The following is a 22,428-nucleotide window of genomic DNA, read 5'->3' as shown; positions in this document are numbered from 1 at the left end:
GTAGTTTCCCTCTTATATTTGATGAGTTTCCCTCAGTTTTAGTTTTTTGATTTTTTTTTTCTTAAACGATTGGTGAATTTCAAACAGCGGTATACTACTGTTGCTTTATTTGAATCATCTATAGTTTTCTTCACAAAATACAAGGACCACGTGTTAGGATTACTTCAAAAAGGCAGTTGTACATGGTGGATTAAAACAATGTAAAATGAGAAACCAAGTAACAAAATAACAAATATATATAGCATCTGTATTCTAATATATTATAGCAAAGCAAAACACAACCTTTTTAAATCAAATTCTGAGTTTTGTCGTTGCCTACATAAGGTATAAAGGCTATTTTTAACCTGATATAGTTGATTGAGAGTCTAAATGCTTATTGCATTTGGTATTGCCGATGGATGGAGCTCATCATACGGGTATTTTCTATTTTTGTTTCTTTCGTCAATGGTCTTACCAATCTCCCGTAAGTTCTGTCGAAACCTACAAAGAGATGAATAAATATAACAATGAGAAAGCTTTAAGAATAGTGTGAAGAAGTATTTGTAAGAAATATACTAAAAAGTAGATGATTACCTGATACAAAAACATCGTTATAAAACACATTTACATAATTTATGAGTACTTACACCACTTTTTTTTATATATATGTTAGAAGTTAGGAGGGTGTATTTTAGGGGTCGCTGTTGGACGTTTTCAATAATTTTGTTCTTATTAATTAGGCTGCTGGTTTCCTTTGATGGATTATTTCTATTTCACATTTTGTCATGCCAATGATTTTGAGAGCATACTATAGGCTGTTTAATTTTGTGCTTTGCTTTAATAAAAGTTGTACTTTTAAAATCTGTGTTTTAAAGTCTATTAAAGCGTACGAGACATAAGCCAGCACGAGTACTCCACTACACGGTGCAGGAATAGTACCGAACACCACCGTGTACTGGGACCTGCTATAGTACATTTGAATTTCTTTTATTTACTTTGTGATTTTCTCGCTTGAAGATCTGGGTTGTTTTCTGCTTTTTGGTCGGGTTCTTGTCTCTTTGACACATTCCCCGTTTCATTATCAATTATATAAAACTCACTCTTCAACAAATTTTATTGCAGGTGGATCCACTATCAACTGTTTCTCAAAATCACCCAGACTTTGTGTTCCTTTCTCACTAAGAACTTTTGTGGATCCCATCAACTGTAGAAACTGGATTCTGTTTGAAATAGACCTAAGGACAGTTTCTACAGTAACTGGATTCTATAATCAGAATAACGTTACATTTAAATATATGAAATCTGACCGAAAACAATTCTAAAAAAGTAACTGAAGATTGATTTAATATTAATAAAATATCGTCATAGCACACATCAATGTAGCTACAATTGACTTCATTAATGTATTTAGTAAGCGGAATTTCTCAAAACTCACAGCGTTAGTTGACCGAACAGAGACAAATGTTAGTCATTGACTTGTATGCGACTTAGTGTTTGTAAGTCAACATTAGAATAACAAAATATACCGAACACCAAGGAAAATGCAAAACGAAAAGTCCATTAGTAAATGGAAATACCAAAAGCCTAAACACATCAAACGATTTGGAAACATTTTTGTGAATTGTTGAACAATAATGTTAATTGTTTGAAACGAAATAAATGTGAATAACAAATAAGCAGTCAAAACTCAATCATTTATTTTTACAGAATTTATAAATACATATGTGTACCGAAAAAATGAACAAGAATATGCTTGCTTAGATAGCATTACTAACAATATATATAATAACTTGAAACTGAAAAGTGCAAAGTTAATATGAGTACGAAACTCTTGCATAAGGCAATATATAAAGTGTTTTGATGATGAAATATGCAATGGTTTGAAGCGGTTCAGAATGCATGACCATATATTTGGTCATATAAATTGTTTTGTTTTTTGTGCTACACTGTGCCGACCGCGAAAGTCCTGAAAAGTGAATGAATTTAACAAGACTAACACCCCTTTTTATTACTTTTTTTTTTACATTGTGTCATAGGTCAAATCTATTCGTTCAGACAGTTTACTCGTTTTTGTTAATATTTTGTTTTATTTAAACTATTTCAATTGATATTTTGTAGTGTGTTTTTCTATGTTGTGATTATCATTTCAGGTTAGGGTAAAGGTTGGCATCATTTTGAACTTTTACACCCGCTGCATTTGTTTAAACTTGTCATAAGTCAGGAACTTGTTGTTTCCATTTTTTAAAGTGTTTCCCCGATTCTCGTTTTTTATATACTAGTATATTAGATCGTGTGTTATCCTCTTTGAAATGCTTTACACTAGTGATTTTTGGGACCCTTTATAGCTTGCTGTTTTCTGTGAGCCACGGTTCCGTGCTGAAGGCCGTACTTTAACCTGAATGGTTTACATTTACAAATTGTGACTTAGATGGAGAGTTGTCACATCGGCAATCATGCCACATCTTCTTATACTTAATAATTACATCTAATACATGCCTGCAAAGACGTACAAACATATCACTTGGCAACTTGAAAAAAGTACAGTAAAATTTTAGAACATAGTTGTTTTAATCTTTTAACACAAGCAAGTCCAGTCACATTTATATCTCTATTACACGTAAAAATCCAATTTCGGGTTTGTAAAACATGTTTTGTAGCTGTATTTAATTTTTCAACATTTAAAACATCATCACACAAGATTGATATCTACTGATGTGGTCGTTATGTTGTTTGTCTTTCATTATTTTAGATGTTTTTATGCCCCCCCCTTTTATACAATCTTCCCTGTACTTTGTTAAACACCAGCCTTTACCTTATCTTTAGGCGGTGTTCCAGACAGAAAGTATGGATAATTAAACGGAGCACCATATTCATCGAACTGTTGGAAGTTGGCTGCTGCATGACCAACACTACACGTGTAGATAATGGCTGTCAATGTTAGAACAAGCTGGTCTGTGGCTACAAATTTACCGTTATTTGGGACTCCCTGTAACAAAACAATAAGATGTAATTTAGTTGTATAATTATAGATTATCGTTGGTAATCTGCACGAGATTGATGTTTTTGCTCAAGTCGGTCCGGCGATAGTTAGAAAAAACAATCGAGTTGAGATGACCAATGAGAATCGAGGATTTGTTTATAGCTAAGTTGCCAATGATGACGTTGATGTTTACATTGACAACGGCACATGCGCTCAAAGTCTACTGTGCTGAGAAAGGAAATCATCAGTCAGTAAGATCAAAGGAAGATTTCGTATAAAAGAGATAACCAAAATTAACGTTAGAAAGACAAATGTAGCATCGTTATAAAATTGAAATTCATATCCTTACCATACGACTTTGTAAGTTGTCGACACGGCTATCTGGTGCTGTCATATGTGTGCCCAAGGGGAGCAAATACGGATATTCTGGTATTTATATATAATGTTAAATAATATCGAGATAGTCTTAAATTAAGAAATATCGCCTTAATGCAAAGCTCTGATCGTCTGTTCGGTTTCGCTTTACTTTCTTTTTCTTTTTTCTCAGCAATATAACGTTTGTATTTTTTGATTTTTTGCTACATCTAGAATAATTGCAGATACATTTATTGATGAAATGCGCTATGTTTCATATCCACATTTATTTCAATAATATTCCTATTTTATGCGCTACTTTGTTTTTCGTCGTCGTTGTTTTCCTAGACACCAACGTAAACAGATACTGGTATGTGAACTGCATAAATATTTGTTTCAACATGATTGCGCCTTGTATACTTTACAAATGATTATCTACATACCAATATTCCAACCCCGCCATCATCTCTGGACTTTACAAGTTCCGCTCCCCATTTTTGTAGTTCATAATCAGCAGTCAATGAATTTTCTGAGGCTGTAGAGGAAGTGATATTTTAAAATATTCAATTATTCGAAAAAAATCAATTTGGAGGCACCAATTGGGATCATTCACGACTTTTCACGCGTGGCGGCGCTACGGTATCATAGGTGGTTACTTGAACGCTTGAATGACGTTAAACGCTTGAATCTGCAGTTACAACGTAAACAAATGTTAAAAATGAGAAATTTAAATCCCGACATCGAAAAAAGAATTACCGATTCCCGAAAGGACCAATCCCGAGCTTAAAAACACCCGATCCCGACGTCACGAAAAAAGGTTCTGCACCCCCCCCCCCCCTACCCCTGATATACAGTCATGAATGTATAATTAAACTTTACAGGATACATGTAAATGATTTTTGTATTATTAAAACTAGGGGTTCTATACAGAAATCATCTGTTGGCAATGAAATGTGAATCTGATACAGACTATGCAGACTGGGCAAGGGAAAATGAAATTTAACTTGTTATATATATAAACAATTTATGACATTAAAAATGGGACAATTACACAAGGAAAGTATTAAATTCTCCAATACCACTTTTAAACAAGACATGATTCTACATTTTAAAGGTTTTTTTAATATGTCTCAGCTTCATCAAGTTTATAAAAAAAAAATTTAACACTCTAAATAAAACAGATAGGGCCTTCTCTCAATATTTTTTAAACATAACATGAATGGGGTATTTTTTTGAAATTTCAAAAGACGGTACATCAGATATTTTTATAAAGAAATTATTTAAATCTGGAATAATTTCAAATTCGGAATAATTGATTAGCAAAAAAATATGTACAATCACAAAAATACTAACTCAGACAATAATTCAAGACGAACAGTCCCTTATTAAATGGCAAAATCAAAAGCAAAAAAAAAATATGAAACAGAGAAGCACAAAATGGCATATAGAACAAGCATATTAGCAAAAAGTCAAGACAAAGATACACATATTTACCATAGAAAAATAACACAATGACGAGATGTATAAGTACAAAACCACATTATATATATGTTTCAAAGAAACACAAAAAGGCATACAGACAAAGCACAAGGCAAAAATGATAGACAAGCATACACACATGTTTTGCAATAGCCAATAAGAGGACGTATAGTTACAGAGGCACAGCCACGCTATATGTATCAAAGTAACACAAAAAGGCATACACACAAAGCATATTAGCAAAAATGTAAACAAGAATACGAGTATATCATAAACAATAACATAACGACTGGATGTACAATCACCGCAAATATCTTAATCACAATAAAACCAACAAATATTTAATGAACAAGAACAACAAGGCATATATCAAACCTAGAACCTCATTCATTCTTTTCTTATTTTTTAATTTTATTAATGTATGTTAAATCCACCCATAAAATATAAAATCACAAAAATACTTTACTCCGAGGAAAAGTCAAAACGGAAAGTCTCTAATCAAATGGCAAAATTAAAAGCACAAACACACCAAACGAATATATAACAACTATTATAATCCTGACTTGGTATAGGCATTTTCTTATGTAAAAAATGGTGGATTGAACCTCGTTTTATAGCTTGTATGACAGTCGCATCAAATTCCATTATATAAACGATTAAAAGATTTAAAGTACTGGAACCGAATGGTTAGAATATTAACATTGACTCTGACGTAGAATCGCGCGTTTGACGTTAGAATGTAAACGCCATACAGGTAGAGATTTAAAATTATTTCGTCTTTCAAAGTATGAAAAGAATATAGTCTTTAGTTCTTTTAGGCATATCCTCTGCAGAATGTAAAATTAGAAATTTACCTTTCATTTTCATGCAATTTCCATTGATATATTTTCACGCAGACAATGTTGACAGTAAATGCTTTCATTAAAGGCAAGTAGGATGAACATGTAGTAACAGTGCCAAATTTACTGAAACGTTGATTCATAACAATGTAAATTTACAAGACTCACGTATAAAAAGATAGCAAATTTATAATAGGTTGAGAATCATTTTATAAAGTTAAAATATGTTTGAGTAAAGAAAGCGTTTTGGGTTTTTGATTTAACAAAAACGAGTATTCAAATCGTGTCCAGCTCAAAGATGTCCCTAGATGAAACAGCTTACAGTTGAAGGTAGCAATACACAGTTAGAAGTTTAGTCTCGTATTTTGGCCATGTTGAATTTTTCAAATATGAAAGTTTCTGTACAATAAAATTGATTATTAGATAGTTGCACAATAATATAGCCTTTGAAGTGGGTTTAATTGAATATTAGGATTGTTTTAGCATGTTCTATAGGCCATTCGTTGGTTTGACAGTTTTCACATCCGTACCACTCATAGTTCTTGAAATTATTGTAGTGTTTTTCATTAAAGATTTGACGCTAGATCTTTTGTTCTGTTATTCTTTGTATGCACTGGTTTTCTAAACACATCACGTTGGTTGCAACACAATCAAAAAGTAAAAATATGTGAAAGGATGCAACATCAATATGCCGACATTTGTATTCGCAAATAATTTAGGTGAACAAATACATTAATGAAATTATCATTTAAAAAAAAAAGAAACATACCCCTCTGCTCTTTAATTCCTCTGGAAGAGTTCCATGTAAATCCAATCTCCAGAATGCCATGCTAAAAAATAGTTTTATAGATAATATAGATTGATTAGTCTTAAACGCAATTGTGCTATTTCGTGACCGTTTTTATTGGTAGAGTGCACACTGAGAACTGACCTTATTAAAACGGACGATCCTAAGATTGGAGTCGAGGGCATCTGTCCCTTAATGAAACCACCTCAGTGTTGACAGGCGAGTAATACAGTAGTTTGACTATCTAGACCACTGGGCAACTCCATTATATGTATATTCTATTCATAAGTGACATTTTTATGTAATGTTATTATTTTCTGTCGGTAATTTTTTTATTTAGAGTAGGGTTGTGTGCATTGTTTTGTTTGTGATATATGGTTTGTATGACGTTTTTGTGATATATGATTTGTATGATTATCAATTGACGTTGTTAAATGTTGTAGACCAGATTTGAAAATGTGTTCCCTTTATTTACCCTGACAATTTGACTAAAAGTGAAGTTGCCAGTACTCCGTTTTTATACTAGTGTACTAGCGGTATCAAATATTTTGATGTATTACTGAAAGTTGTCAAAAGGACAAATTCAAAGGGAAAAAATATTCTTGCACAACAATTCTTCTATGACTAAGTTACCCTACCTTTATTTCATTATGCAAAAGTGTGTACCCTTGTATCATGCCAATTGATAAACAAAATAAACTATTGCTTTCACAACAATACAAACAATCTTCTATAACTAGGTTTCTCACCTCTTTTTTATTATGTGAAAGTGGCCAATGACACCTGCACTTGAGTCTTTGTCTATGGCTCCACCAGGATTTATCAACGTGCCAAGTGCCAAACTAAAGAATAAGGATTGCAGATAGCTAAGTATATGTCTTGGGTTATTTACTACATATCAATTAACTTTAAGCATGACTGTTAAAAAATTAGTCAGTCGAACCGGAACCAGACTGGACAATTAGTTTTTACTCTTATTTCGTTCTAACGACTTAGAACTATCAAAATTGTTCAGCAGTATGGGTCGGGATATTAAGCTGATATTTAGTTACACATAAAGTGTTCAATTTGTTCTTGTTTAATTTTAGTCCAGTCAATCTAGTTGAATTAACCATAACCTTAAAGTAATTGCAATAGAAGATTTTTAATTTTTAATCTTTAGCATTATATCTCAAATAAACACAGAAGTAGTCCCATAAATTCTTACTAGAGGAAGATTAAAAAATCACGATTTTTAATTCCTCTCTGCAAAAAGCCAGAAATAGCAATAGCAATAAAAATTGATATTTTACCGCTTCTATTCAACAGAATGTTATGATTCTTGATATTTTAGCCGTCTTTAGAGTATAAAAAATAACTCTAAAGGTGATTTCATAGCTTTTATACAGCTACAATCGCGATTTCGTAATTAATTACTTTCAATTTTCAACATGTCAAGTTAAAGAATCTCAAATTTAATAAAAATTATTACGCATATATTCTTCTATTTGTTGTGAAATGTTTCTTTTAACAAGGTAGATGCTGAACAAACATAATATACAGATACAAACAATACCAAATTTTTACAGTATTTTTTTTCAAAATGGTAACAAAGCTACAAATTTGCAATTTCTTAGATGAAAAATGCACACAAAAAAATTAAAATAGCCATAACACTATGGTTTTGTACATGTTATGAGCAGAAGATTATATAATATAGTCAAATACAAACTTATAACCCCATCAGAGTATCATACTTTACATAAATTTAAAGAAAATCAACCAAAGACTGACAAAAAAGACACTCATTTTTACGGAGTTATCTCCCCTTCCAATGTTAATTTCCATAGGTTTCCATGAGTTTTCCTAAAGTTAGATTTTATGGGACTTTCTTCTGTGTATATTTAGGGCTTAATGCTAATAGGAAAGCACTTAAACATTTTCTGTTGCAATTAGTTTGAGTGGACTATTTGCACTTACGAACTCCAAGACTAAAATTGCTTTTTACTTATGTTAAAATTGTTATGATAATTTACCTGTTACCTTTAAACGTGGTGTGATTAAGGTGGCTCGGGACTATTCGACTGCGCATAATTTCACGCATGAATTACAAAAGTATTTGTCGAAAATTCGATATATATATTTTTTTAATATTTTGATTGATTAGAAATGTTTAATCATTGTAGTTATGTGTCTAATAGAATATTTTCGTTATATCTTTTTGTTTTATCATATTTGTTAAAGGGTAAAAATAACATTTCACCCATTTTCACCATTTTCCCGCAAAAATTTGGGTTTTAAGGCAAAATATTTTTTTTTTCCTTATCGGTGACCTATGTTTTTTATTTGCTCATTCTTTGAAGCTATATTTCAGCTTTTTATATTACAGTTTTGGACCAAGTGTCATAGAACGTTTTTTTGATATTCCGATAAAAATATGTCAACACCTCTATTTTCCCTATCATTTTATTGAAAAATTGTCCCTTTTGCATACCTGTTTAAAAGTAAAATTTGGAGCTTAAATGGTCCGTAACCCATTATTTTTTTTGACCAATTTGATTCACTTTCTGTAAAGAATAAAATAACAAAAAATACGGCACTTCTGATACAAACTTCGAATAGGCCCGAGCCACCTTAAATAATGTGGGATAATTTGAAAGAAAACATATTTGTTTTTTGTTAATTTTTTTATATAAATTAGGCCGTTAGTTTTCTCGTTTGAATTGTTTTACATTGTCATTTTGGGGTCTTTTATAGCTGATTATGCGGAATAGGCTTTTCTCATTGTTGAAGACCGTACGGTGACCTATAGTTGTTAATTTCTGTGTCATTTTGGTCTCTTGTGGACAGTTGTCTCATTGGCAATCATACCACATCTTCTTTTTTTTTTTAAATATACCTGTTTACTGCCATGAGATATATGAAATGTGGATTTAGTAATTTCAGAATTGGATGAGATGGCGCTAGATTTCTTTTAGCTGCGACACATATTCCCTCCATCATTAAATGAGTAAAATCTGAAAAGAAAAAATAGAATGAAAAACATTATGCATATGACCATATTTAGAAATAGATATGCATTTTTTGTTCATAACAGTGAAACTATCAACTAAGATCAGGAAAAACAAAAATATTTTTATATAAATTAAGCTATCACCTGGTTGGTGCTATCAATTTTAGCAATGGTTTCTGTACGTATACATCTTTGTGTTATTGAGCTATGATGAATTTTTGTGTTCTTGCCTTTCATATTTTGATAATGTCTTTGTCTATATGCCTTTTAGTGCTTCTTTGTTGCATATTTGTTTGTCTTTATTGTGATTAAGATTATAACACAATTTTTACTGCAGTACCCCTATTTTTGACATTTTTACCTATCAGGTCTGTTTGTTTTGTTCACACGTCGGTATCAATATAATGGAATTTGATGCGACTGTCAAACAAGTGAGATGTTTAGCTAGCTATAAAATAAGTAAAATGTGTTTACTTAGATGAGTAAGAGCTTGATGATATGTAGAATCCGCCAAGCTGTACCACATTTTTGCTAACATCCAGGTATACTCTGGGTCTGATGGCAAGAAAACCTGTTTGAAAAAATGTAATATTCAAATCATAAATTGGTACTTTTGTAAATGCTTAGAAAATTCTACCTCAAAAATTTGATCACGTTAGCTGTATTTGCCTCATCCTTTTAGAAAATTCAGTTTCCACTACTCTTAAAGTGTGTATTTTATATGGCCTATTTAAATTGTTTGATCCGACTGTCACTGATGAGTCGTTTGTAGACGAAACGCGCGTTGGCGCACAAAATGCTAAGCCTGGTATCTTTATGGAGTTTCTTTTTAAATAGAAAACATTCATTAGCTTTTAATTGCTATCCCGAATGTTTTGTACTACATTTACCTTAATTGGGACTTCTCAAAACTATAATTTTAAAAGCCATTGATGTATAAATACGTAAAAATTAATCCACAAGTTAATAGGCTACAGGAATATATAAAAACATATGAAAAGTCTTTACGAGAAACATGCAAAGAATAGCCAAATTCATTTACGGTCAATTTTACCCGAAGTAAGTTTAAACCTTTGTGTTACAAATCATGACAGTACCGAATTATGACTTCTGAAATTTTAACTATTAATTATCAGCTGGAGAAATATCCTATCCATACAGATACACGATCATATGTAGTCTGAAAATATTAATAATAATCGTAAATAACACGTCAGTAGAATGATAAATGATCTTGATTAACCATGACTGAAATATTTGTGAAAGTTTTAGTCTTGCAAGTATGTTTTTAATTTTAATGGCCACATTTATTTTGACACAAGTGTAAGTTATATATAAGGCTCCTCAACTTACCGGATTACTTGGTCCTTTCTTCTGAAATAGCTGTATGGCTATTGGCATAAGACATTTGACGTCGTTAAAATAAAATAGAGCAAATGGACATGTCATCTGCAAGACATAAAAAAGATCTTCAGTAATCGTGGTCAATATTTGTGGATATATTGTATGATTCAGAACTTTTGATAACAGCCTTCGTCTTTAATTCAAAACTTTTAAAAGGAATGTGTATGAAAGTATTGCATGTACAAAGCTGAATAGATGTATAAGTATTCAATGTTTAATTACAGGACAATTCCCAATATACAACTGATGTTCACAGTATTGGGTAACCATCGTATTGTGATCATAGTGAATACTTATTAACTGGGTATGGGTGCAATAACATTAACGGTATCAATTTTTCTGCACCAGATACGCATTTCGACAAAACATGTCTCTTCAGTGATGCTCGTGGCCAAAATATTTGCAATCCAAAGTTTATATAAAAGATGAAGAGCTATATTCAAATGGTCCAAAAAGTATAGCCAAATCCGTGAAAAGAATCAGAGCTTTGCATGAGGGAGATAGATTCCTTAATTTATAATAATTTCTAACAATTTGTAACAGCAAATTTGAATAACACACAAACAATCCGTATTTTCATTCCAGTACCGAAGTACTGGCTACTGGGCTGGTGGTACCCTCGGAATAGTAAGTTTATTGTTTCAGAGGTGCAACTATTGCCCTGTGAGGCGTAGTCGAGGTCAATAGTTGTATCTGAGGGGACAATCAACTTACTATTACATAAATATTCAGTCAGTAAGTGTTTTATTATATCGAAAAAGACAACAGACAATACATGGCGATGATAAATCAACTATCGTAATATCTACAGCAGAAACCCAACCATAACGCTTGCTTCATAAATATTCTGAAATGCTGAGACTACGTCTTGCACTGATGCAACCCTAGATACAATAAGGTAAGAAGCGACGTCGTAACTGCTGCGGTATTTTCAAAATCCCGTAGCCGAATTGGAAATTCCGCTAGATATGATGACAGTTGCGGTGAAATAGTTTCATCGAGGTCAAATAGATGGAAACTATTGACCGATCCAATAGTTCAACGCTTGCAATTTGAAAACAAGTAATCATATTGTCTATTCATTTTATATAGAAAATGATAACTGATGTATATTGATTACTAAAATGAACTTATAAATTGATCAATTTTTTTTAAGGATAAAATGGCACTATCATTTTTGCAAAGCATAGATTAATAAAAACAATCCGCAGGTGAATTCAGTTTTGTTGGGTGATTTCGTTCATAAAAACTGAAAAAAGAAATTGTTAAAAAAATATGCCAAGTAAATTTTGTTTTTGCCATTTCTAATACTTGCTTAATAAAGTCACAGAACACTTAACTAAGTGCAAATTCAGGGTCGAAAAATTTTTGCTTCTTGCATGTATGATGAAAAAGTTTTCTTATAATTTCACGTATATTTATCAAAGTTCTACATATATCGATGCAAGTTTGTTTTGTTTAAATGTAGACGTGTTTATGCTATTGAAAGATAGGTGTGTTTGATTGGATATATAGAAGTTTACGTGTAGAAGGGTTGTTTGATATTAGTTTTAGTCATTCGAGTCTCTGCAGTCAAGTGCACCAGAGTTTTTTTCCCAAATGAATAATTATAAAAATCATGTATTTACAGTTTGATAATCCAAGATGGGTTGCAAATGTTAATGTTAAACAGACGATTCCAATTGCCATATAAAATGAATTACATGTACTTATCACCTCAATACAAATGCAATTGACTTTTGAAAGTTGCTATTCTCTACGAAACTGCACTTGACTGTGACTGGCTTCTCCCATCTGAGAGTTTTGTCTTATACTGATAAATGTTGTATGGTCGGTTGAGGTTACGAATTAGAAAATAACAAGGTTTTATATAATAGCATTGATCAAATTGAGGTGAATATATGATCTTTAAGGCTATGTGTTAAGCTGAAGAAGAGATTAAACTGATTACAAAATCATTGGGTCTTTTCTTTGAAAAAAAGGAATCTTATTGATATTCGTCTTTAACATTTCTATAGTTACTTATTAGATCATTCCGTAACATCACTATTGCGAATAAAAAAAACCCTAGAAAAAGTACTCTCGGAAAGAGTTGATGTGCTGGTGACCTTTTGTTTAAACAGTGAACAACTCTTTGACGATTGGATGAAAGTAATATATTTAACTTCTTAAAAGTTCGATCGTAAAATTTGAGTATTTTAATACATACAAATTCTAGTGAAGATAAATACGCTTTAACACCGATTGAAATACCATGTTTTGGCTTCATAAATGACTTTACGAGGGGCGTAAATGGTGGTATCTGCACGGAAGAACACAAAATAAAATGGCCATTTCACGATGAACAATCAATTAAAAATGTCTTGCCCTTTGATCTTTTTACCGATTTCACGAAACACGGTGAATAACGAACCTTTTTCACAGCTGCGCGTAAAATAAAAATGGCAAAACACGTTGCACGAATATAAACCTTTACCACCGTCTTATACATATCATTTCATATCTGCGTTTAGTGAATATTCATCTACATTTGTTTAGGACACATAATAAACGTAGTATTATTTCAATACGAACTTATTTCTACTTTAGATTTTACACCCTTTTTTAGCGTATGATTAAAGATTCTAAATATGATGTAAAGAAGTATGAAAAATAATTTCACGGAATTAATTATACATAAAGTATTGCCAATTGATACTAAGGATAGTTGTGTGTCAACTGTTATGAATGCAACACCATAAAGATTTATAACTACTTCTTACAATGTTTTCCCCTACAGTTGGACAGCCTTCTAATATTGCCAAGTCTATGATAAACAGCCTTTTAGCGTCCATGGCTTGTTTCATTGTCTTGCCTTCTAAGAACGGTTTGACCATTATTTCAGTCACTCCAAAACTGACATACAAAGAGAAAATTCAAATATTCAACGATAAAAATTACATTAACTCAGGAACCATATAAATGGTTAACAAGAAACCATAACTCATTAATTCATATTTGAACCAATGTTGAAATAGAAAAAAAAGTTGATTATGACAGATCATAAGTAAATTCAAATGATTAAAAGATTACCTAGAATTTAACTATGATTTTATCTCGATATCTATGACATACATATATGTTATGCATTACAACTTATTGTTGGTAGTTTATTGGGTCCTGAATAAACACTTGTACTGGACGACAACAATCAATAGATATTTCGTTAAGTTCTTTGATTTCCGTAAACAACAACTGTTCAAACAGAGTAATAAAGGAAAAAAAACCGCGACGAAACCGACAACCCATATGTCAGGAACTGATTGACTGATTATATCTAAAATCGATTCTGACATTTGGAATGAATGTGGAGTGGGATGACGCATTGTGATTTTGATTTGTCTACCAAGTTTACACATCAATGCATAGCATTCCGTTTCACTCATATTTACTTTTAATGTTCAGAATCGTATCATAGCGTATGCTGAATTGATTATTGAATATACCAAACACTTACCTTTCAGGAATGTCGGTACAGAGATTCAATAATGAAGGATTTAAACCGTTCAACCTCTGACGTCCAAAGTAAGCATCATCGTTGAAGGTTTTAGAACCCTACAAACAATGATATAATACTTTATTTTTATTTTGTATTTCATTGACTTAGCTATTATGTTCTAAATACAATATTGGAATACCTTTTTTTCATACCTTATATATATATTCATATTGTGTTCATCCAGTCACACAAAAGCACATGAATAAAGTAGGGACTAGTAAGGGTTGTCACGCTGTAAAATCTTTTTGGGTCATGAATTTCAGGATAAAAAGGATGAAAAAAAAACTGAACTCAAAGTTCCAATTTAAATTTAAAACGGCTAAGGCCATTACAACCTGACAAAACGTTAGACTACATTGTTCATCGAACCGATCCGAAAAAGGACAACAGTAAGTAGAAAATTCAAACAAAACAATTCAAATTCATTTGAGCTAAAATATCACTTTTATCAATCACATTTTTTTGAGTTGCACGAATAGTTCTTAAACTTAAAAAACAACAGAAGAAAAGTGTGCTCAATCCTTGTAATTTGCAACTAAAAAATGTGCATTCATTTATTAATATTTTAAATAGGCTTCTATAAACCGTGAAATCTAAAATTAACGTGTTGTATAAAAAAATCCACCTATTTTGACTTGCTGGAATCTATTTATGTGCGATTAATTCGATAGATTTGGAAATCAAGCAAGAATTCAATTTTAAAAAGAAAGCATCTCAACTGCTACGTACAAGAGAATGAATGACCTTAAGCTTGAGAGCTTTTATTTGAATTACATCATGTTTTTTTTTATTGAGTTAAGCCTTCCAATTGATATTTCATAGTGTGTCTTTCTAAGTTGTGATGTTATACTATTGTTTCAGAAAAGGGATACGGTTTGGTACCATTGAACATTTAATCCCGCTGCAAATGTTTGCACTTGTCCTAAGTGAGGAATCTGATGTACAGTAGTTGTTGTCTGTTTATGTAGTTCATACGTTTCTCGTTTTTATATAAATTAGACCGTTGGATTTCCCGTTTGTATGGTTTAAACTAGAGATTTTTAGGGCCCGTTATAGCTTGCTGTTCGGTGTGAGCCTAGACTCCGTGTTTAAGGCTGTACCTTAGCCTATAATAGTTTACTGTTATAAATTTTGACATAGATGGAGAGTTGTCCCATTGAAACTCATTCCACATCTTCCTATATCTAGGAAATGACGTCCATGTGACAAGATTAATCATGAAATTGCGTAATGTTATTGAATTTTAATTTTCAACATTTTCCCAAGCTCTAAAGTAGAATCAATCAATCCAATCATGCATTTGAACTACATTAATTTCTGCTGTCTTTGTTTTCTGTCTTGATTTTTATAAGTAGTAACTACCTGCGGGATTCCAAACACCGGAGTATACATAGACTTCACGTCTTCGACATCCTTCCACTCGACGCCGCTGGCCATCACCAATCTCTGACTTTCTTCTTTGTAAATTTTGCCTTTCAGGCCCATGCTGAACTTTACATGAAAAAATCGTTTTTAACATTATTGAAGCAATAAACCATACAAAAACAGTACATGCAAAGCAATAACAAAAAAAAAAAAAAATCACAAAAACCAAAATCACATGTACAGCACTTGTATGTATTGTTGAATTTTTTATTATTCATTTCATTCGATTTAGTTTGTTCAAAAAGCAATGCAAGTTTCATTTTCGGCTGGAATCTTTTTTTGTGATGATGAAGTTTCGCAAATATTGGCTAATAGCACTCAATGATTTGATAAATTTGATCATTTGACTCTTTTGCTTAGGGACTTTTCGTTTGAATTTTCCTCGGAGTTCTGTATTTTTGTTATTTTACTTTTTTCGTAAATATAATTAAGTTTTAGACGAAAGTAATCTTAGTTTAATGATTTTTACTAACACAATATTATTTAAACTAATTTTTGTGATATGCTTGAATTAAAGGATATTTTCCTGTTGAATATAAAACCGCTTTTACTTTTATGTATTTCTTTTTTATTATTTACATTGCAGATATAAATGACACAATCTTTGGAGAAAAGAAAAGTACTTTAAAAGTGTGTGGACATTATTATATTCTTTTGGTGTTTGACAAGTCAACCTTATCTACTGTTAATGATTCCTAAATCCGTGATGCATGTACAAAATACAATTTTGTCTGCTGAAAAAGAATTATTCAACAAATACGCTACGTATATACTGCATATTCAGTTCTTTGGATAGTAAAAAATTAAAAATCATGAAAACTATACTGTAAAATATATGTTTCAATCCATTACCCCCTCAAAATGTTGTATAATGACCCTTATTTTAGGTGTAAGTTTTAACCTGCATCTCGTTTATTTGAATGTTCCGGCCTTTAATATCTTACAACGACTTTCAATTGTCTATGGTACATGATCACATAGAAAATGAAGGAAATAAAACGTTTGAAGAAGATGTGGTGTGATTGCCAATGAGAAAACTCTCCACAAGAGACCAAATGACACAGTTATTAACAACAATAGGTCACCATACGGTCGTCAACAATAGGCAAAGCTTAGTTTGATTAAACTTACTTGATAATCAAATGAGAATCTTTCATCGTCTGGTAATTCTTTTATCTAAAAATAACATTATTAGTTTTGTAACACCATATACTATAAACATTATAAATCAATTAACGGTGTTCACAATCAAAATAATACCCAAAAAAGTATAATCTTACGTCTAATCTTCAAATGTCTTTTTTTATTTTAATATAAAGACCGACAAAATAAAACACACTGACACAATCTTGTTTACCTGGTTCTATAACGGATCATTTAGATATACGATTTTTCCATTGATCTTTTGTGACAATCGAATTAATATTGGTAATGTTGCCAATATCTAGTGAATGCTTTTCATTGGATATGAATGACTTGTTCAGAATCCCCAACTGGTGAATTATCCAATGCTCTTCAACTTTGTACTTGTTTAGCTTTATACCTATTTTGATCTGAGCATCACTGATGAGTCGTATCTAGACGAAACGCGTGTCTGGCGTTTTAAATCATAATCCTGGTACCTTGATTACTTTTTATATGCAAACGTCATGTTGAATGATTTATATAGTTTCATATACAAATATTTGCAGGTATCTTGCACATATTATCAGCAGCTTATATGATAACTATTTAGATTCGGTAGTGCTCAACTCAAATCAAACACCAGTAGCCTATACAATATGCTGGTAGCAATACAGGGTGAACAATTGTAAGTGATCATTGAATAGCATTCAGTATTATGCATGGTTCTTTATAACGATAGTTTTCATGCACTACTAGCTGTCAACTCATGAATGTTACAGTTACATGAACATGAAAATTGATTCTATTTTGTCTAGCTAAAGGTAATATACTGAAAAGATTTAAAGTGCAGATTTTGTTTTATTACTTTATAACTTACTGACTTGTAAACAGTCTGATATCTTAAAAAACTGGATTTTTTTTCCAATTTGTACGATCTCAATTAATGCAAAATGGTTACAAATACCGTTACCAAAGTACTGTAAAGATTTAATTAAAGATAAAGACGAGAATAAATTAAAAACATATGATTGTGTTTAAAGAAAAAATAATTTTCAGAACGCTTCAATTGTAGAAATAGGATAAGAGCACGATGCACTCAGGGAACTTGAAATCTTTCATGATTTATAACTTTAGTGACGTTAAGGTGCACAGAAGCAAAATACTGTATTTAATAGGTGTACTTGTTTTTATTTCCATTATTGACCAATGTTCCCAAATTCGAGATGAATTATTTCGATTTCATAAAAGGTTGTAAATCAATAATACCATTAATATTTGAAACGTGAAGTATTAATTACTTGCTGAACCAACGATTATGCAAAGATAAACATATAAAAAAAAATCACAGTGATTATTACCATTTAACGCAGTAGGAACAATATCAATAATGATACATTGTTATTGTCAATAAAACGTGTTTCTTTCTGGTGAGTTTTATTTTTGTTTTAAAATGGAGATACCCTAGTTTGAAAAATGTGTTAATGCATTGCAAATTTGATACCGACGTTTGGTACATCTTTTATTCATAAAAAGCAGATATACTTATAAAAGGTATGTATATCTTTATATTTTTCTATACCATGTAGGGATGTATTTATCAAGGAACGTCAATTAATTTTACCGAAGCCTTAGCCTTACAAACAAGAATATGAAATTTTTAATGAAATATTCTTGAAACCTATAAAGTTGGTAGCTCATTCTTCTGTGTGCTTACCTGAGCAGGTAATCCAGGTACCTTAACTTGAATCTGATAATCTCTCTGTATGTTCTGAAGCTCTAACATTCTCATTTCTTTGAATGGATCGTCTTGTGGTAAACATGTGTCGATGTGATTGAAGAAGTAACGCTGGTTCTCTTTGATCCATTTCATTGCTGGGAATATTGATGTGATGTTGGTTGTCAAATTGGTAACTTCAATCCAATCTAAATACCAGTTGCTGAACAAACCATATGCGTCTCGCCACAGCTCGATTCTTTGTACTTCTGGTATGTTAACCTCAGAATCGACAGAATAGTTATCAATATTACCTCTTTCGAAATCATTTTTAAAGAATGTATCAAGAGTGTACTTGTTTGTCTGGATACCTTTTCCGTGAAGTACTATATAAACATTAGCATCCGTACCAGCTCCCTTCTTGTCCCCAGTTTTCACCGCTATCTTGTAGGAAGCCATAATACCAAGCAATGTTGTATTCTCACCTGTACAGTAAATAAACACTAACCAATAAAAATAAATGAATATGTATATTTAAAATGCTCCAGTAATCAACATTACCTTTTTTTAAAATGTATTTTATTCGCTTGAGAAAGGATACATTTTTCACATGTTTACAAACTAAAAGATTGTGTATGATCTCAGTACATGTTGTACAGTCATTAAACATCTGTAAACAACAAAATTAAAATATTCTATAGTTTACAAAATGTATGACATATAACAAATGGCATGAATGGGCAAGCAATACAATTATTTATTATACTTGTTCGTCGCTTTTATTTCGATAACCCCATTTTCCCTGATAAATTTGTTGAAAGCTGATTCACGTTTAAAACTTTTCGCAAGACGACCGTTCATTGCTTAGCAAATAAAAAACAAAATAAAACGGGTTTGAACATAGATAAAAGTCACCGATATCTTTCATAGAGACGACAGCTCCACTACCGCATACCCTATCACACTAAAGTCGCAAGTTGGATTTGACCATTTTAGAGCCACATTGAATATTAACAAGTTATCAAAATGTTCAAATATACCACCAGGTAGTTTGATGCATAATCGTATGTTGCTATTATGTGACGATTTTATCAAAGTGAGAGAAAAAAAATTAGTAATATAATACTATCCACGGGTGTAAATATGAACATCTTTCGGTTGCATGATAAACCGGTGCATTATAATTGAAAATTAATAAACTATGCAGCAAAGTGTCAAGATGTGATATGATTACCAATTAAAACAACATTTTTAGCTCACCTGGCCCGAAGGGCCAAGTGAGCTTTTCCCATCACTTTGCGTCCGTCGTCCATCATCGTCGTCGTCCGTCGTTAGCTTTTACAAAAATCTTCTCCTCTGAAACTACTGGGCCAAATTAAACCAAACTTGGCCACAATCATCATTGGGGTGTATAGTTTTAAAAATGTGTGGCGTGATCCGGCCAACCAACCAAGTTGACCGCCATGGCTAAAAATAGAACAAAAGGGTAAAATTTTGGCTTATAACTCTGAAACCAAAGCACTTAGAGCAAATCTGACAATGGGTTAAAATGGTTTATCAGGTCAAGATCTATCTGCACTGAAATTTTCAGATGAATTGGATAATTGGTTGATGGGTTGCTGCCCCCCAATTGGTAATTTTAAAAGAAATTTTGCCGTTTTTGGTTATTATCTTGAATACTATTATAGATAGAGATAAACTGTAAATAGCAATAATGTTCAGCAAAGTAAGGTCTACAAATACGTTAACATGAACAAAATGGTCAGTTGACCCCTTAAGGAGTTATTGCCCCCTTATAGTCTATTTTTAACAATATTAATTAGTTTGGTAAATTTTTGTAAATTTTTACAAAATAATTTCCTCTGTTACTAATGGGCAAAGTTCATTATAGATAGAGATAATTGTAAGTAGCAAGAATATTCAGTAAAGTAAGAACTTCAAACACATCACCATCACCAAAACACAATTTTGTCATGAATTTATCTGTGTCCATTGTTTAATATGCACATAGACCAAGGTGAGCGACACAGGCTCTTGAGATCCTCTAGTTCCAGAGACCAAGTGACAGAGAAGTAAACAACTATTTGTCACCGTATGACCTTCAAAAATGAGAAAAACCCACACCACTTTAAAATTTTCTCTAAATTAATACTATTCAAAAAAATGTTCATGGCAATTACAAAAACACTCATTTAAACATAGACTTCCATAGAACGAACCAGTTTAAAGAAATCTAAATGTGATAATTAAACACTTCGAAATATTCCAAGAGCATGTGATCATATCAGGTTTACATAAATATAATTTCCCTTCATAGGTCATCATTTGCATTTTTCTCAACTTTTCCTAATCCTTCCAAAAATAAAGGCAACAGTATTATACTGCTGTTTGAAAGTCATAAATCGATTGAGAGAAAACAAATCCTAACTCGCCATTCACCAACAATTTATAACCTACCAGATAAGTAGAATTTTTATTTTCATGTTCGTTCATCATGACAATTATCCATTATTTCTGCTTGCGTGCACTTCTTTTGGAATTTCAAAATTTGCTATTATTTAGACGTTTGCAGACGCTTTGCATCGTCAAGATAATGGTCATAAAATTCCAGAATAGTTAAAAGAATAGTTCAGGTATGTCACAGCACAAATTATGAAATGTGTGATCTAAACGACAAGGTATTGAATGTGGCCGAAAATAATATGTAAAACCAACATACTTGGTATTTTTTTTCACCAATTACTTCTAAATCATCTGAAAATCATTAGTTGGTTTTTTTTGCCGCACACCGAACTATGCTTACAGTTTTATCCATCTTTAAAATAGTTGGTACCTATATCAAAATGTATGATATGCGGTTCTATTATAACAAATATATGACCTTAGACATTTTCCATATTGCTATAAACGAATTTAGAAAAAACTAAAAGTGTAGACAATAAATGTAATCAAAACAATACCATGTTTGATTTACAAATACAAATTAGACAATTTGTATATAACAAAATAATATGAAGTATGTGATGTGCTACTTGCTGACCCCCCGAATGGTTTTTCGTTTTAATATTATATGTTCCTCGTTATATTTTTGAAAAGCATATAACGGAAATCCATCGGGTATTCATTTCCCATCTTGAAGCTTCTGCGTCATCTGGATTCAGAATTATTGTTTTTATTTGCTTGACCAGAATACTTTTTTCATCAAATATGGGTTCAGAAATAATTTAAAAAAAAAACCAACACATACGTATTTCGGTATGTAGAAATAAGTAAAATCACAAAAAATACTGATCTCCGAGGAAAATTCAAAAAGAAAAATCCTAATCAAAATGGCAAAATCAAACAAAAAGTTAACAACTGCCATATTCCTGACTTGGTGCGGGCATTTTCTTATATAGAAAATGGTGGATTAAACATTGTTTTGAAGCTAGCTAAAGCTCTCACTTGTATGACCGTTGTATTAAAAAATATGGATTACCTCTGCTATTAGTTTATGCAACTAGTACTCTGTGTTATATTGGCCTACTGAAAAAAATGACCCATCTCAATAATATGTGTAGCCTAAGGGGATACAAAGACATATGCAAATATAACAATCAAAGTCATTATGTAATGTATTTAGCAAGTTGGACATTATCCGAAGACAATTTTGTGACTTATGAAATCATAAATTATTTAAGAGTGAATGCAACCAATCCAATATTTCCAAACTAACGGTCTTTCCTTTTGCCCGAAATAGTTGATTTTCTTATGCACTTTTTCACCTGTGCGATTACAATCCCTCTAGAGAAATCAGACGATTTATTCCGAGC

The 22,428-nt window shown here is 31.7% G+C and overlaps 1 protein-coding gene across 1 annotated transcript; it reads right to left on the bottom strand.

Annotated features, from left to right (window-relative positions):
• Positions 1-237: 237 nt before the first annotated feature.
• On the bottom strand, positions 238-19,107 carry LOC139486705 (allene oxide synthase-lipoxygenase protein-like). The gene is made up of 15 exons (XM_071271627.1): positions 18,617-19,107; positions 16,909-16,953; positions 15,715-15,843; positions 14,311-14,408; positions 13,577-13,709; positions 10,764-10,859; positions 9,885-9,981; positions 9,297-9,414; positions 7,168-7,260; positions 6,401-6,461; positions 5,647-5,671; positions 3,757-3,848; positions 2,792-2,965; positions 1,080-1,243; positions 238-480 (listed from the first exon to the last, which is right to left on the bottom strand). Exons 1-15 carry the CDS (start codon positions 19,073-19,075, stop codon positions 366-368), a joined length of 1,899 nt encoding a protein of 632 aa, XP_071127728.1. The 5' UTR covers positions 19,076-19,107; the 3' UTR covers positions 238-365.
• Positions 19,108-22,428: the final 3,321 nt, after the last annotated feature.

Source organism: Mytilus edulis, chromosome 8 (genome assembly GCF_963676685.1).
Source record: "Mytilus edulis chromosome 8, xbMytEdul2.2, whole genome shotgun sequence".
Taxonomy (NCBI): domain Eukaryota; kingdom Metazoa; phylum Mollusca; class Bivalvia; order Mytilida; family Mytilidae; genus Mytilus; species Mytilus edulis.
This window is presented reverse-complemented; position numbering and strand designations above follow the sequence as displayed.